Raw genomic sequence first — 15766 nt, 5'->3', positions numbered from 1 at the left:
AACAGCAATGCTCGACGACACGAGAATAGAGAATGTTCTAAGAACCTTTATCGCAAAATTTTTGTGTGTGAGAAATGTCACAAGCAATTTGCAAGACAAGATAATATGAAAACGCACATGAATATATGCAAAGGTCCCGTTTTTCGGCAGAAAGTAAATGTTTCTATACAACAACGATGCATTGATGTCCATAACAGTATGCCTGGATATGGTGCAACTGCGGCAACGTCTGTATATGGATCGGGTCTGAAAAGCTCGTCTTCATCACCCCGGTATCCTTGCAGCTACTGTGATATGACTTTCGCATTTGCTCATGATGCACGAAGACATGAGAGGAGCAAATGCAAGAAGAATCCTTCTCGCATGAATTTCGCTGTGATGAGTGTCATGAATGGATTACTCGAATTGATAATTTGCGACGACATGCGAAAAACTGTAAAGGTGAAGTCCATGCGCCTACTGCTGAACTACCTGCAGAAATTTCGACTCCTCGGTTAAGTTGAATGCTCGTGAGCGTACAAGCTAGAAAACCGATGTGCAGCAACCGATTGCTATGACGTCTGAACAGGAAAATAAACTTAAGACTGTGTTCGGAGCATTACAAGTGAACGATAATGGTTTCTAATTGGCGCAGACTGCATTTCGTGGATCATTGAAATACTAGTATTATATAAATACGTTTGGTGAGTTGAAAGACATTTGTAATTTACTTGATGATATCAGACAGAACATAATCAATCAGCTTACTGATGACGTAGCAACAAACCGGTCATTAAAATATAACTTGTGGTTGGACTGTATGTATGGAAAGCCATATCTGTTAGATGACAAAGTGAAGAAGTGTGCATTCAAGACTTCGGCTGCAGTAATTTACAGTTCTTACGATGTGAAGCAAACTGTTAAATATGGAATTAAAAAAACTCTGTCAAGAAGAGGAAGACTATGTCAGCAATTTTTCTGGTTGGTCCCTGTCTAGTATAAACCGATTGTAGCTAAAAATTAGTCATTTCACACCGATGCGGTACTAAATGATTATACGATTGCTGGATTTCGCAAGTGATCCCGTAGTATAATAGAATTTTTGTAATAATTTTTTTTTTTAAAGAACTTTCTGTGTTTTATTTCTCGAACTTTCACCTTTCTGGTATTTAAATGAAATTTATTTTTAGCTTCGTCCAGGATCGTACCAAGGACCTTAGTCGAACTAATTAATCAGTGTATTAATTGCAAATTTATTTAATGAATTTTGAACTTTTTCCTGAATTTCTAGCATTGAAATTACAGATTTTCAAGATGCTGGTCTTGATGGCGTATAGGATGATGAAAGTAGAGTATTTAAAGTCTCTTTAAGAAATTTGAACATGGTTTATTGAAATTAATATTTTTAACATAAAATGAATCATTATTGCATCGAACGAGTATCGAACCAAGGACAGGAACTGCTCGAATCAATCTGTAAATTGATTGCCAATTTTTTGGTGAATTTGGGATTTTTCCCGAATTTCTAGCTTAATAATTACACAATTTCAAGATGGCGCCCAAATGACAAGATGGCGGGTGTCACAGCAACAATAATAAATGATTACTGCACTCTAGCGGGTAAGAATTAAACTAACATGGCATCAGCGCACTCTAGCCGACGATACAATGATGATGGCTACCAGCAAACGAAGACAAGATGGCGGACATGACGTCATGTTACCTGACGATATATATACTTTGATATAAGTGGTGGGGGCCAGTCAGCCAGCACCCACCATGGGGAAGGATCGGCCGCCATTTTTATTTATTTTTGCACTTGTCGCGTTCGAACCGAGGACTCCGAGCTCTGTGTCGTAAATTTATGTTTTTTTTAAATAGTTTTATTAAAAATTTTCGAATTGAATTTTTTTATAAATTTTAAAAAAATTTCATTAAAATTGGATAATAAATAAAAAATTTAAAGAATACGGCCGTAACAGAAACTGCAACGGTGATGTCATAATCTAAGATGGCGGTCATAATCCTAGATGATGTCAGAGGCTTATCGGTGGCTGTAGACAAGCAATGCTGCACCTTTTGAGCTTAGGGGTGCAGCCACTTGTCTGGTTAGCTGAGTGTGGTAGGGGGTCTGTGGTGGTGTCTATGCTGGGATGGGTAGCCTCAGTCTCTGGGCATAGCCGCACCTCTAATGCCTTTTCATTTTGCGTATACGGCGCATCCGTATGCGTGCCCATGGGGGCCCCAGCCTGGAAATCCTTATAGGATATGAAGGCTGGGTTTTCAAAAAGGAGGAGAGATCCTCATAACTTGTAGACAAGGATGCTTAAGCCTCTTTTAGGAATTTGGGTCCTTTCTAGGGCAAAACGACTTTTGAGGATTTTCGAAATCGTAATTTTTGGATTGTGGAATTTTTTGAGAATTTTCGTCCACAAAAATGGAAATTTTGACGAATTTTGAGGATTTTTGAGGAATTTTGGGCAAATTTTGGAGTTCAAATTCAAGGTCAAGGTCAAATTAAAGGTCACGGTCATCCAAGATGGCCGCCGTGACGTCACATTGTAAACAATCACACAATCCACACACTGAACCCTGATCTCGGACCGGCCAACCTATACTACTTCTAAGGATTCTATGTAAACCCATATCCTCGTCTCCCGGAAACAGGCATAGATGCAGCATACTGTGCAGTAGAAAACGATTATTATAAAATAATGGGTACACTGTAAAAACACTTTAGGAGAAAGAATGTTTATGCAGTAGTTTCTTATTCTGTGTACCCATTGTTTTATAAAGTTTGTTCTCTACTGCACGATTTGCTTCGTCGATGGCTGTTTTTGGGAGACGAGGATACGAGTTTGCCTAGAGTCCTTTGAGGTTTTTCATTTATTGTGTTTTAAAAATATTTATATGATTAGGTCTGACCTAGTATTTTTAGGTAAGTAGTACTCGAGGGAGAGAGAGGAGGAGAGAGGTAGCTCGGGCGTGCGTGGTGTCAAGAGACGGCGGTTGGACGAGCGCGGCCTACATGTTTAGTTCGGGTCTTGCTCCGGATCCCGAGTTGTCTGCAGGATTGCATAGTTTTCGGAGTCTCATTTTTACTTGCTGAGGTTCGAATTTTTTTTTTACTGTTTAGTATCTCGATTTTATGGCACTGTGTATATTATTTCTCTGGGATGGGTGTGTTTTTTTTAATAAAACTTTTTCTTGTAGTTTTGGTGCAGAACTGCCGTTAGAAGTAATATGTTCATACATTATTTTCTGCCTCATGCATATACGCCTCTTAATAATGCATTTCACTTCACTGCAGAGGCGAACGAGTCATGCGCAACCTCACTCTTATTTGTTGTTATTCTTAAATACTATGTGTTAATAAATATTTCTTTCCAATTCTTGACTTCTCTACAACTTTCTTCCAACAGCTTTAGATTTTGCTTCTTTACGCGGGTGGTTCCACATTCTTTCAAGTCGTGATTGCAAAAACTAAAAAGTACGGCACACAAATTTACTTGGTGTGGCCCTATGTATGGTTTTCTCGCATCCTCGCACTATACCGCGTCGATAGCAGTGACAACTACTGATTACCTAAGAAAGTGAAATTCGTTTCCTTCTCGGTACCGAGAGCTCGCTGTGTACCAGCTGGATAGGCAGGGGGAGAGGGGTTCGAGCCTGCATGCTGTGTGCAAGTTCACCTTGATGCTTCCAGTCTCTCTCTCGGGCAGTTCGCTGCGAGAGGCGTTGTATAGTTCCATTTCTCTCTCAGCGCTGGGAGGCCGTTGTGGTCGGCCTGGATTCCTCTCCGGACCAGAGATGAAGGAAAGAGGTTTGATTCCTAGTGCGGTTTACGAGTCGACCACAGTCAACAAAGTTTACTATATTTATCTGTTACATGCACGGTAAGAAAAATTATGAATAATATATATTGCAATTTACACTTTGTATGTATAATATATTGTGTAGAGTCTTCTCCCTGCTTAGCATCAAGCACGCAAAGAATATATATATATATATATAAATCTTGGTTATATTTATATTGCACTTCGCAAATAGTTCAATGAATTGTGTATATTATCTTTTAGTCTAGTGCCAGCATTCAAAAATATATTTATTTCAAGGACTTGCACCGAAAATTAAATGTATTAAATACTTCACATTTCGTGTTCTAACCAGCGTAACTCTCGGTCTAGCGCCATTTAAGACGTAGTAAAAAAATATTATAGACTTCATTTGCAACTCTGAGCACAGCAAACGAGAAACGAAAGTACTCTGCAAAGTATTCTAGCCAGTTACAAATTGTGAAAAGAACCAAATAAGATACATTAAACATTTCTTCCGTACTTTGGTAGATCGGCCTAATGCTAGAGGTCCACTGATGCTGCCGCCAGACATCGAACCGACGACCTGCTAAACTTGGAGCTGCATTGGGGTGGGTGGGGGAACCACACGTGTCGAAGCTAAGCTAATCGGTTTAATCACCTCGGAGCTACCGGGCGACCGAGCCTCGCGCACTCCTTTCGGCGAGAGCGGTAACCTGGGTGGCGGGTGAACTTGCTCTAGGTATCGAGAGGGAGGGAGGATATTTGGTGGGGACGCATGCCGAAGCTAATTTTTTTTATTTAGACCTCTCGGAACTGGCCAGCAACCTTTCCTCGCTCAGGCGTCTCGGTGGTCAACTTGTGCCTGGTTGGTGGGGTATAGTGGAAGAGGGGGGGACAAAATTTCATACCTTCATTTCACACACACTGCGTACGATAATTGATTCCAAAACCCTTGACTGTGTACCATAATTACCACCACAACGTACCATACTTCTGACACAACGTAACATACTTCCACTACAGCATATGAGGTCCACCGGGCCAGTGGGCCAGAACCACACAGCACCTCCTACTTTTTAAAAGGGGTACCCGTAGACCCAATTTTTCCATCTAAAATGACATAAAAAGGAAATTGTATAAATGGACTTGGCTAACACTCAAAAACAAAAACAGGAGTGATAAGGGAAGGAACAGGCCGGAAGATGCAAGAAAATGAATCTCCGAATACAAGGTGTTACATTTTGCTTGACAATAAAACTTGTTAATAGTTATATTTGTGATTGTTACAGTGAGACCTTGCGCCAAGGCATGGGCGTTCACTCGCGTGCCGAGCTACGAGTTGGTGGTTTCCAACTCCATCGACGTGCACAGTGTACAGAGCAGGCGACAGTGCATGGACGAGTGCTTGGCGGAGACGCGGATCGTCTGCAGGTGCGTCACTTTGCCAACAGGAAATGCGTCAATTAATGAATTAGTATAAGTTTTACATCTAGAAGACGAGGTCATCATAGTTCATGTATATTGGTGAAGGACCCGGCTATATATTGGCGAATTGTGGGAAATTAATTGAATGGGTGGTCGGAAATGCCATACATATATATATATATTTGTTACATGAACATGAGTGTCCACAATCTTATCTCTGTAAAGTTACAAACATGACCATTTGTGCGAAAATTTGACTTTCCCGTGCATTTGGCGTATTTATACTCCAGTGGCTTAGATGACGCGACGTACAAATGAGCCTCGGGCAGCAGGCGATGAGAGGAGCGCAGATGTTTAGTCAGCCATACGCATTAGCAACCAGCACTTCGGCACAGCGCACACGATGGTTGGTTGTGATGTGATTACATGTTACGCTTTGCGATTAGCGCAGTGTTGACTTATAGCGAGTTCGGTGCTGAGATTACAGAATTTATGAGCAACAAGAACCAAATGACGGATGGCCGATATGCACATGGTGTACCTACTGGGAGATGAGAGGAAATGAAACAGACGTGGTGTGCTTTTACCAAGAGTGATTTCACAACAGAAATGTACTGAATAGGAAGATCTTCTCAAGTCTTAGCCAGGAATGCCTGAAACTGGGAGATTGATACTACGAAGGTGACTTACACCAAACATCTGGTCGCTAGTGCGTGTGGCTAACTATATGCGTCCTTGTTTAATGCCTGCTTCCCGGAGAGCATGACAGTGCTGCAATCACGCATCATGTCAGACACTGGGGTGGCGCCTTATGCGCACGAAATTCAAATTTTCGTGCTACTTTCTGCGCTTGTAAATTTGCTGGGATGTTATTCCGGACATGTGTTCCTTAACGATAATCGATACATTTTCATATTCCCTGCCACAGTAGTATAGAAAAGGGGCTCCGGGGACTGGGTTCTGGGTGTGGTGTTGTGGTGTTGTCCATCATCTTGAATTATGACGTCACAGCGGCCATCTTGGATGAGTTTTACCTTGACCAAAAACTTCAAAATTAACCTAAATTAGCCTAAATTAGCCCAAAATGGGCCAATAAAGCCCAAATTTGCCAAAATTTCAATTTTTTGGAACAAAATCCCTACAAAAATCTCAAAAAATTATAAAAATAAAAAATTTCTCTTTTACAGGGAAAATTTCCCGTTTCGAAATCAAACTTCCGTTTTTAGTTCTCAAAAATACCATCGTCTTGAAATGTCCCCATTGTGGCTTAAGAATCCATGTATACAGCCTCCCATAAGCCGCTGTTTGGGAGCTCTGACCTTGAACTTGGCGGCCATATGGGATTATTGATCTTTGCACATTTCGTTACGACCGCCATCTTGAAAATCTTTATTTATTAATGGATTTTAATGAATTTTTTTTTATAATTTATAAAAAAATTAAATAATCAATTTGATTAAAATTATTTATAAAACAAATGTTGCAATTTTCGTTACGGCCGCCATCTTCAAAATCTGTAATTTTTATGTTAGAAAAAAGGGAATTTTTTTTAAAATCATTAAAAAAATAAACAATCGAATAGAAAAATAAAAATTCAGTAAAATTATTTCATAAAAAAAATTATAACAAAATGTACACTTACGTCATGGAGCTTAGAGTCCTCGGTTAGAACCCAGCGAGGTAAAAAAAAAAGATGGTGACAAGTCCTTCCCCCAAAGAGGCCACCATCAGACTGACCCCCACCACTTTGACCAATGCATATATCACCCACCCCTCCCCCTTCCCCTCCCCCTCCCAATTACCCAAAAAAAAATTTTTTGGATTTTAAATCCCCTTCCCCTAAATATTCGTTTCTCGAAATTCTCCACCTCCCCCTCCCCAACCCTCCATCAACCACCCCCCATCCCCTTTACCAATTTTTTTTTCTTGGAATTTCAAATCCCCTCCTCTAAATATTTGTTTCTCGGAATTTTCATCCCCCCACCCCCCTTAAAAATACTTTTTTTCTTGGAATTTTTCCCCCTCTCTCTAAAAATTATTATTATTATTATTTCTTGCAATGAACCCACCACCACCATCACCACCCCCTCTACCCCCTAACCAACCTTTTAGTCTATAAATACCGGTTGCCGGCCCCGGGAACCTTCAGTTTACAACAGTTCCTCGTCTCCGCACCGACCGACTACAGAGGAGGTAATGTTTGCCTGTTGTGCGAGCGGGGCCAAGATAATTTCGACAATCGTAGCGTACGGTAAAGTACGTAATCTTGGAGGTCTGGACAAGGAGACTCTTGGAAATTCGTAATTATTTAGCTAGAAATTCTGGATGAATTCCAAATTTCATTAAATAAATTTACAATCAATATACTGATTAATCCAGTCAGTTCCTGTCCTTGGTTCGATACTTGATCGAGGCAATGTATTTTTATTTTATGTAAAAAATCATAATTTAAATAAATCATGTTCAAAATTCTTAAAGAGACTTAAAAACCTCTACTACCATCATCCTATAGGCCACCATGACCACCATATTGGAAATTCGTAATAATTAACCTAGATATTCAGGAAAAAGTTCAAAATTCATTAAATATATTATCAATCAATATACTGATAAATTGGATCGACTTATGTCCTTGGTACGATCCTGGATGATGCAAAAAATATATAACAACAATTTAACATAATAGTGACAGGTTCAAGAAATAAAACCATACAAGTTCTTTCACAAAATAAATTTAATTACATAATTTCTATTCTACTACAGGATCACTTGCGAAGGTTAGCAATCTTACAAACATTTAGGTCTTCATAGGCGTGAAATGACTAATTCTTAGTTCCAATCGGTTTATGCTAGACAGAGTCCTGCCAGAACCTTTACTGACATAGTTCTCCTCCTCATGACAGAGTTTCTCGACAGCATGTTTAACAATTTGCTTCACATCGTCAGAATTTTAAATTAATGCCGCCGATGTTATGTATAGCTGATGAAGTAGAACCTTTCAGACCCTTACCAGATGTTGTTTTTGCAGCAGTTATACTAATTCCCGGTGTACTCTTATGCACATCGATGCATCGTTGTTGTATAGAAATTTTACTTTCTGCTGCGCAACAGGACCTCAGCATGTCTTCAAGTGTCTTTTCAACTTATCAGGCCTTGCAAATTGCTTGCGACATTGGTTACAGCTAAACATTTTGCGAGGAGGATTCTTAGTACATTCTCTCTTCTCGTGTCGACGAACATTGCTGTTGTTTGAGAAAATCTTTTCGCAGTAACGACACCGATACACGTTAGTTGCTGCCGAACCAACAGCCATTGAAGTCTCCATCGAGGGTGAAACAGCGTTCGTCGAGGTTTCCTGTGTAGCCAGAACAACCGGCATTAAAGTCTCTTCTGCTGGTGGTACCATGACTGTTGAAGTCTACTCTAGTCATGTTGATGACGTCAACCGAATCTGCTCCATCTTCTACGTCGCTGACGTCAGGGTTCCCTTAGTCTTTGGTGCAACCTCCATCGAGTTCGACGTTAAAGACGGTAAAGATACCATCGAGTTCACAAGAACAGGTAATTACGTGACTTATGCACTAGGTGAAACAAACTAGGTGATCCTTACACCGTCGACGACAGTAACAAACTGAATGTCCCAACGTCTGGGGGACTCGCTTATATACCCGCGGGCGATTGATTAATTTAAAACAAGAAACATTTACTAAAATACACGTGACAAAACATAATTTAAAAAGAAGCACGTTAAAATAAGGTAACACATTTGGAAGCAAATTCGACAAATGAAATTGACACGCAATACACTCACTTGCAGCTTTCATCACAAAGTTAACATTTAAATTTCATTCAAACGAAGTATCAACCTAATGTCACATATTAACATCCTATTGATCATTCTATCTTCCAATTTCACAGTCTTATAAATCATATCAGTTATAGAAGGACTTATAGTTTATAACACACACCATTTCAGTCATTGATCTTTAACAAATTCGTATTTAAAAATATAAAATTTAAATACATGTTAAATCAAAGAACCTGCTTTTTTAATAGGGTATATACACCATGAGCACTGTAGGTACAAAAACATTGAAAGTACATATGTAAGAATGATATTATAAAAAGTTGTACTAAACCGTATATTTCTTCCCAACAATATACATAACATGAAACAATTGTTTTTATTCTATAAACCCCACAATTCTTAGCACATGTTTCTTAGATGATGTATAAATTTTCAGCGTTTGGCGAACCAAGTAGACGTTTTATCCCATACACCATACGTTCGGATTGTCTCTTGATGTACAATATGTTTCGTGAGCTACTAATTTCATCCTCTTTACATAGGTATGTGTTATAAATATTCTTAAAATCCCTGAGCCCATGTCACTATCACTGTCTTAAAGTCATCATCATCATCGTAGCTATCATCAATATTATCATGAGCTGCATCAATATTATTCATTTTATGATATCGTTTCCACATTTCAGTTGTCAGAGATTTACCACAATCTATGATCTTTTGAGCTTCACAATATTCTCTATTGTTTTCAAGAAATGGCTGGCTCCATTCTCATTTTCTTTAAAAGCCAGTGTGTCCAGATTTATTATTTAATCCTTCAACCTATCATCTCAAACACAATTAAATCATCGAATTATATAGAAAAACAAAACAAAGTTCCTTTCATTTAATCTTAGGAACCGCATCATCCTTTCCACCTATAGTATAGTTTTTTGAGCGCAAGAGTCTTTCATTATATACCATGCAGTGTTCTTCAAGAGATGTGGTATACAACCAGTTCTACATACAAATCCATCCTACCAATGATTTGTTTACACATTAGAAAAAAACTTTCACGTTATTTTTATGTGTTTTATTAAATTATCACTTCGACTAAAATAATTACCACGCCTAGTAATTTCTACAAAGGACTATTTTCCCAATAAATTTTAACCATCATCTCTGAAAACAACCATGTCCCATCTATATCACAAAGTAAAAGCAGGTTAGAGGAGATAGGACAAATGAAAAGTGCTAGTCACTCATAGGGTAGGTAACATGTGTTCGATACCTATCTCAGACATTGTAGCATCTATGTATTTTTCTTACCTCGTGTAGAAAAATATCTTCCAATGCATACGAATTTAAAATTATTCACGTGCGAGTAGTCAAAAGTACATAAATTCAAGCACGTTAACCTCAAAGAAAATTTTAAAAAATTCTCAAGGCTAGAGGCAGAGTCTACACTATCGAGACACGCCTACCGTCACCTGCAAATGAACATTGACCACTCGCGCGGAAGTTGCAAGCTTGCAGAATGCTGCGACAGACAGATGTTTGCTCGAGACATGCATACATCACGTCGATAGCCTTCCAACTCATTACACGTAAAACACCAGTGAAATCATAATCCAGCATACGTAAAGTACTTGCTGGAACCACTTCAAAGTATGCAAGACTGAACCAGAGCAGAAAACCGACCTACGAATGTATAACTTTCAACAACAAAAATTGTAGTGTATATACAAGAGTCGAACCCAATACCATACCCAATACTCTGAAAATTATAAGCAACAGAAATGAACAACAAGCCACTTGCTAGTATACATTTTTTTCACGAACCCTAAATTCTTGTTAATAATAAGTACGAAGGAACGAGTAACTTGGACGAAGAATCGCTTACCATGTATTGAGAATCTTACTGATACAGTCCATCCAGTGTACCAGCATATTCGATAGTTTTGGTTAATCGGTTACTATTTTAATTTTTAATATCACCATAATAGTGTACTTCGATATATGCCAGGCTATGATTTTAAGGTCATACAATTCCCAGAGGTCTATTAGTTTTATTTCGAGGAGTAATACATTATTTCATAGAAACAATAATAAAACAAGTCCCTATCAGGTTTGGTCTAATGCTTCGTTATTACCTGTTCCATCACTTTACCAGCTTCATCACACACTCACAAATGCTTAACACTCATGCATAAACAAATAAGAATCCCAATAACCCCCCGCATAACCAATTCACATAAAAAATTTTAAGAATGCATATGCCATACTCAAGCAAAAATGTTGTTAGCAAAAAACTGCCGTTATCGTTATTGTTAAAAAAATACTCCTAATGATAACAAAATGCACATTACAGACCAGACCCAATTACAAAATTACTTGTCCCCCTATAGTTTATTAAATTAAGAAAAATGGAGAAGTTCGTCATGAAAAATAAATAAATAAATTTCTTTAATGCTTTAATTTATTTTAAATTACACATATACATACAGCAAAATCTGACACTCATATATATCGTATACATTTCTCAGTCCATGCTACATAAATTTCCTCTAAAAAAAAGACTGTAGTTCGTTTTAAGAGTGAAAAAAAATACATTGAATTCATGCATATGTTTAGGTTTGTTACATCTTAGTGGACCACAGATTTTTATTTTAGAAACCAACCTTTACAAACTTCATAATGTTTTTTTTTTCAAGTATAATTTCCGTGTAACCTGTACACCGCACTTCTCACACGGTCGGAATTGCTTCTGTAGCCATGATTTTCATGAGTTAGTGTACTTCGTCGTCATAAAAATCGTTTACAACAGTAGCGACACTGATACAGCTAACCGTCACAATTACCATCGCTTCCTCGCTGCTCAACTGGCTTATGTACTTTGCTTTTACAGTGCATAATAAAATTAGTTTTGTTCCTGAAATGTAAACCACATGAGTCACATGTATATGTCAAACGATTACCGTTCCTTCTGCAGACATTATTTACATGTCTTCTTGCATGTTGTCGATATTCAAAACTTTTGTCACAGTACCTACACAGATGACTCGTCGATAGTTACTGAGTCATCAAAGGCTCGGAAAGTATGGTAGGGGTCGTCCATTAATCACGTGATGTTTTTTTAGCAAATTTTTAACCCCCCCTCCCCCCTAGTGATTTGTGGTGAGGTTTCAGACAAACACCCCCCCCCCCCCCCCCCAATTAATCACGTGTATTTTTTGGTGCAAAATATTTTTAAAAATTTCGGAATATTATCTTTAAATATAGGTATAATATAATTTAATTCTGGAAAATTAAGCACAGTGATAAAAATGTCCAGACACACATTTAGGTTGCAGGTTTATTCTCACTGGCATAAAAATAATAAAGGAAAGGCTTATTTGTGATTTACGCATGTATTCGGCGCCAAAATCACAGTCTTACCATTGAATATGTATACATATTCAATGGTCTTACTAGCGACTGGCAAGCCGAGCCGGGTGGTTCATGTTGCGGCGGGCGGGGATATTGTTGCCTGGCTACGGCGAGTCAAGGTCACGCATCGCTTTTCGGTTTAGTAGAAATCGGGCGAAAAAAAAAAATACACGTGATATCTCTCTACACCCCCCCCCCCCTTCACAAAGTGATATTTCGTGATTTTTCCCGACCCCCTCCCCCCCCCCCCCCTTTTCGAGCCTCACGTGATTAATGGACGATCCCATACTTATATTGTACTCTGCTTTTGTAGGCAATAAAGTCCCGAATGTTGCATAGGCTGGAGATTTCCCAGTCGTCATTGACAGAACATATGTACCGGTTGACAAAGTATCTGAAATAGGTACAACTGACACATAAGCTGGAAATTGTTCACAAAATGTTTTATTTACCTAATTCGGTGTAGTTACAGGTATTGAGGTCTCTTCTGCTGACGATAATACACACATTGAAGTCTCATGCAGTGAAGAGTCAGTAGATGCAGCCAACATAAGGATCTCTGGAGATAGTAGCCTCGGTACCATAGGAATCTCTGGTGCTGGCCTCATCGATGTTATCGGGATCTGTTTCGTCGTCGTTATAACCCTCGTCAGGGTTCCCACTGACAACGCTAGACCTTCCACCAAGATCTCTGCAGTCGTTGAGCCCCACCAACATCGGGTTCTGTCCAGATGTGAACGTCAATACCATCGGATACACATGCATATTCATAAACCAGACTTATACGCAGACTAGTCAAACTAACCGATCTGCACTGTACCACAACCAGAGGTGGGCTAAGCAACCTACTGTCTAGAACTCGCTGGAATAATATGTTAGTCAAAACATCAACATGTTCCGAAATGCTCCAACAGCTCCATTGCTCCAAAGCTCTATCAGCTCCAATGCTACAAATCTCCAAAAGCTCCAACGCTCCAACAACTCCAAAGCACCAACAGCTCCAAAGCTCCAACAGCTCCAAAGCTCCAACAGCTCCAAAGCACCAAAGCTGCAACAGCTCCAAAGCTCCAACAGCTCCAAAGCTCCAAAAGCTCCAAAGCTTCAACAACTCCCAAGCACCAACAGCTTCCAAGATCCAAAGCTCCAACAGCTCCAAAGCACCAAAGCTCCTACAGCTCCAAAGCTCCAACAGCTCCAAAGCTCCAAATGCTCCAACAGCTCCAAAACTCCAACAGCTCCAAATGCACTATAAACTACAAAGCTCCAACAGATCAAACAATGCCAAAGTTCCAAAGCTCCAAAGGTCCAACAGCTCCAAATGCTCCAAAGCTCCAATGTTCCAATTTCCCCAAGTGCTCCAATTTCTAGAAGTACTCCATATGCTCCATATGCTCCAAATGATTTCAATTACATTTTTTATCGAACTTGTCATTATTACCTGTATGACTTTACTAGCCTACATTTTTCCGTCAACGGTTTTTATTTTAACATCTTTAAGTTATAAGTTTTATTAAGAAATCATATTTCGAGAAATGATAGAATCCATTTTGAAAAAAAAAATATTAATTTTTCTTCAAGTTTATACAAATGCATTTATTGAAATCATTATTGCGTGTAGCCAGCTTCACTCAGTACTTTGAGCATTGATATTTCTTTTTTGCTCGAATAGTTTACTGCACAAAGCGAAGCATGTAGAAGTCTTAGCCTGTCACCAATATGTTAGGATCTTCCCATGATGTATAATTAATCTCTTCTGCTACGTTCATCTTCCATGTATTCTTTAATAAATATTATGATCTCTGGTGTCTTTCGTTTTAACACCAACCATAAGGTCACTTTCAGCATCATGTCAGTGATCATCACAAGCTTGATCAAGATAATTTATTTTATTACAACGTTCCCATTGGTTTGGGGTCTGTGATCACAGTCTTCGATCTTAGCCTGTCAACCAATATGTTAGAATCTTCCCATGTGGTACAAATCAATCACTTTTGCTACATCCATCTTCCTTGCATGTTTATAATAATTATTATCTCTGGTGTCTTCCATTTTAACACCAACCACAAGGTCACTTTCGTAATAGAGCCAGTGATCTGCACAAGTTTTAAAAGGTTAATTAATTTTATTATGTTTCCATCGTTTTGGTCTCAGGACACCATTACAGTCCTCGATCTTGCCTGCTTTAGGTGCTTCAGCACCATGGAGCTAATATACAGTAATACATCTGGAGAGGACAAGGGAAGGCTAGCAGAGAATGCGAGGTGAAGCCGGGTATCGGCGTTTGTTCCCTGCTTCCTACGCTGGAAGAAAACGAAAACGAGCCAAACTTGCCTCGCGCGGCCGAAAAATCCTCCAAACTAAACTCGCAACAGCTCCGAAACTATCAAAACAATCAAACTGAAAATTTTACTGGATTATCTGTAAACATTTTCCCCCACACCGCTTAAACTTTTTTTTTCGAAACATGAATACTTTCATTTTTAAAAATTAAATACCTATTTACTGCAAAAACATTTTGTGAATACGCAGAGTAAATTACAACATCGAGGAAAAATGTTTGTTTGCAACTATAGGTGGGGGAGACCCGCATATGAAATTAGGAACAAGCCTAAAAATTTTATTTATATAACACTCTTGACTCATTCAACCCCATACTTTTATTTTTACAGAGAGTTGAAGTGGGAATAGTGTTTCAGTGGGTAACACTACCGACATATGTCTTCGGAACGCACTTATTTTTGTTATTATTCGTCTCAAAATTTATAATTTAATACACAACGTTTATAAAAACGAATTCTTACTTACCTCATTTAATCTATTACAAATCTCTTGTAATATACGTGTATTAGTAGAAGTCTTTTCAATATCATGTTCATGTTCCAGTCTACTTACTCAACCACCGTAACAACCGTAGCTAAACACTGTAGATAATTGTTTGGAATAACTGTAATGCTATGCATATACTGACAATGTAAGAAACTTTCAATTTTATTAATTGTTTGCATAAGAATCAATAATTTTAAAAAATCATAGAATAGGCTTTTATAGACTGAAAACCTTTCACGAAGTTTCAAGCAGCCTACACAAAAGTTTTTAAATATATATAATTACCAAATATTGTTGAATATTTTTAACATTTTTATACATGTTACAACAAACATAAAATAACAATCCTATATAGGATATAAAAAGACAGACGCCAAATTTTTGCATTTTGTATTTCTTTTCTCTGTGTGAATAAAATAACAGTTCTTAACGTAGTTGCTAATACTGCACTATATTTCTAAAAAAAAAAATACGAAAACCCCTGACTCTTTAATAATTAGTTTTC

General features: G+C 38.4%; 1 protein-coding gene across 1 annotated transcript in view; it reads left to right on the top strand.

Annotated features, from left to right (window-relative positions):
* Positions 1–15766, top strand: part of LOC134528880 (uncharacterized) — a 530965-nt gene that overhangs the window by 400324 nt on the left and 114875 nt on the right. Inside the window, exon 24 of the mRNA XM_063362546.1 lies at positions 5087–5228. Within this exon, the coding sequence (XP_063218616.1) occupies positions 5087–5228 (142 nt within the window). The remainder of the gene's footprint in view (positions 1–5086; positions 5229–15766) is intronic.

Source organism: Bacillus rossius, chromosome 2 (assembly GCF_032445375.1).
Source record: "Bacillus rossius redtenbacheri isolate Brsri chromosome 2, Brsri_v3, whole genome shotgun sequence".
In the NCBI taxonomy this organism is placed as follows: Eukaryota; Metazoa; Arthropoda; class Insecta; order Phasmatodea; family Bacillidae; genus Bacillus; species Bacillus rossius.
Note: the sequence above shows the minus strand (reverse complement) of the source record. Positions and strands in the feature narration are given on the sequence as shown.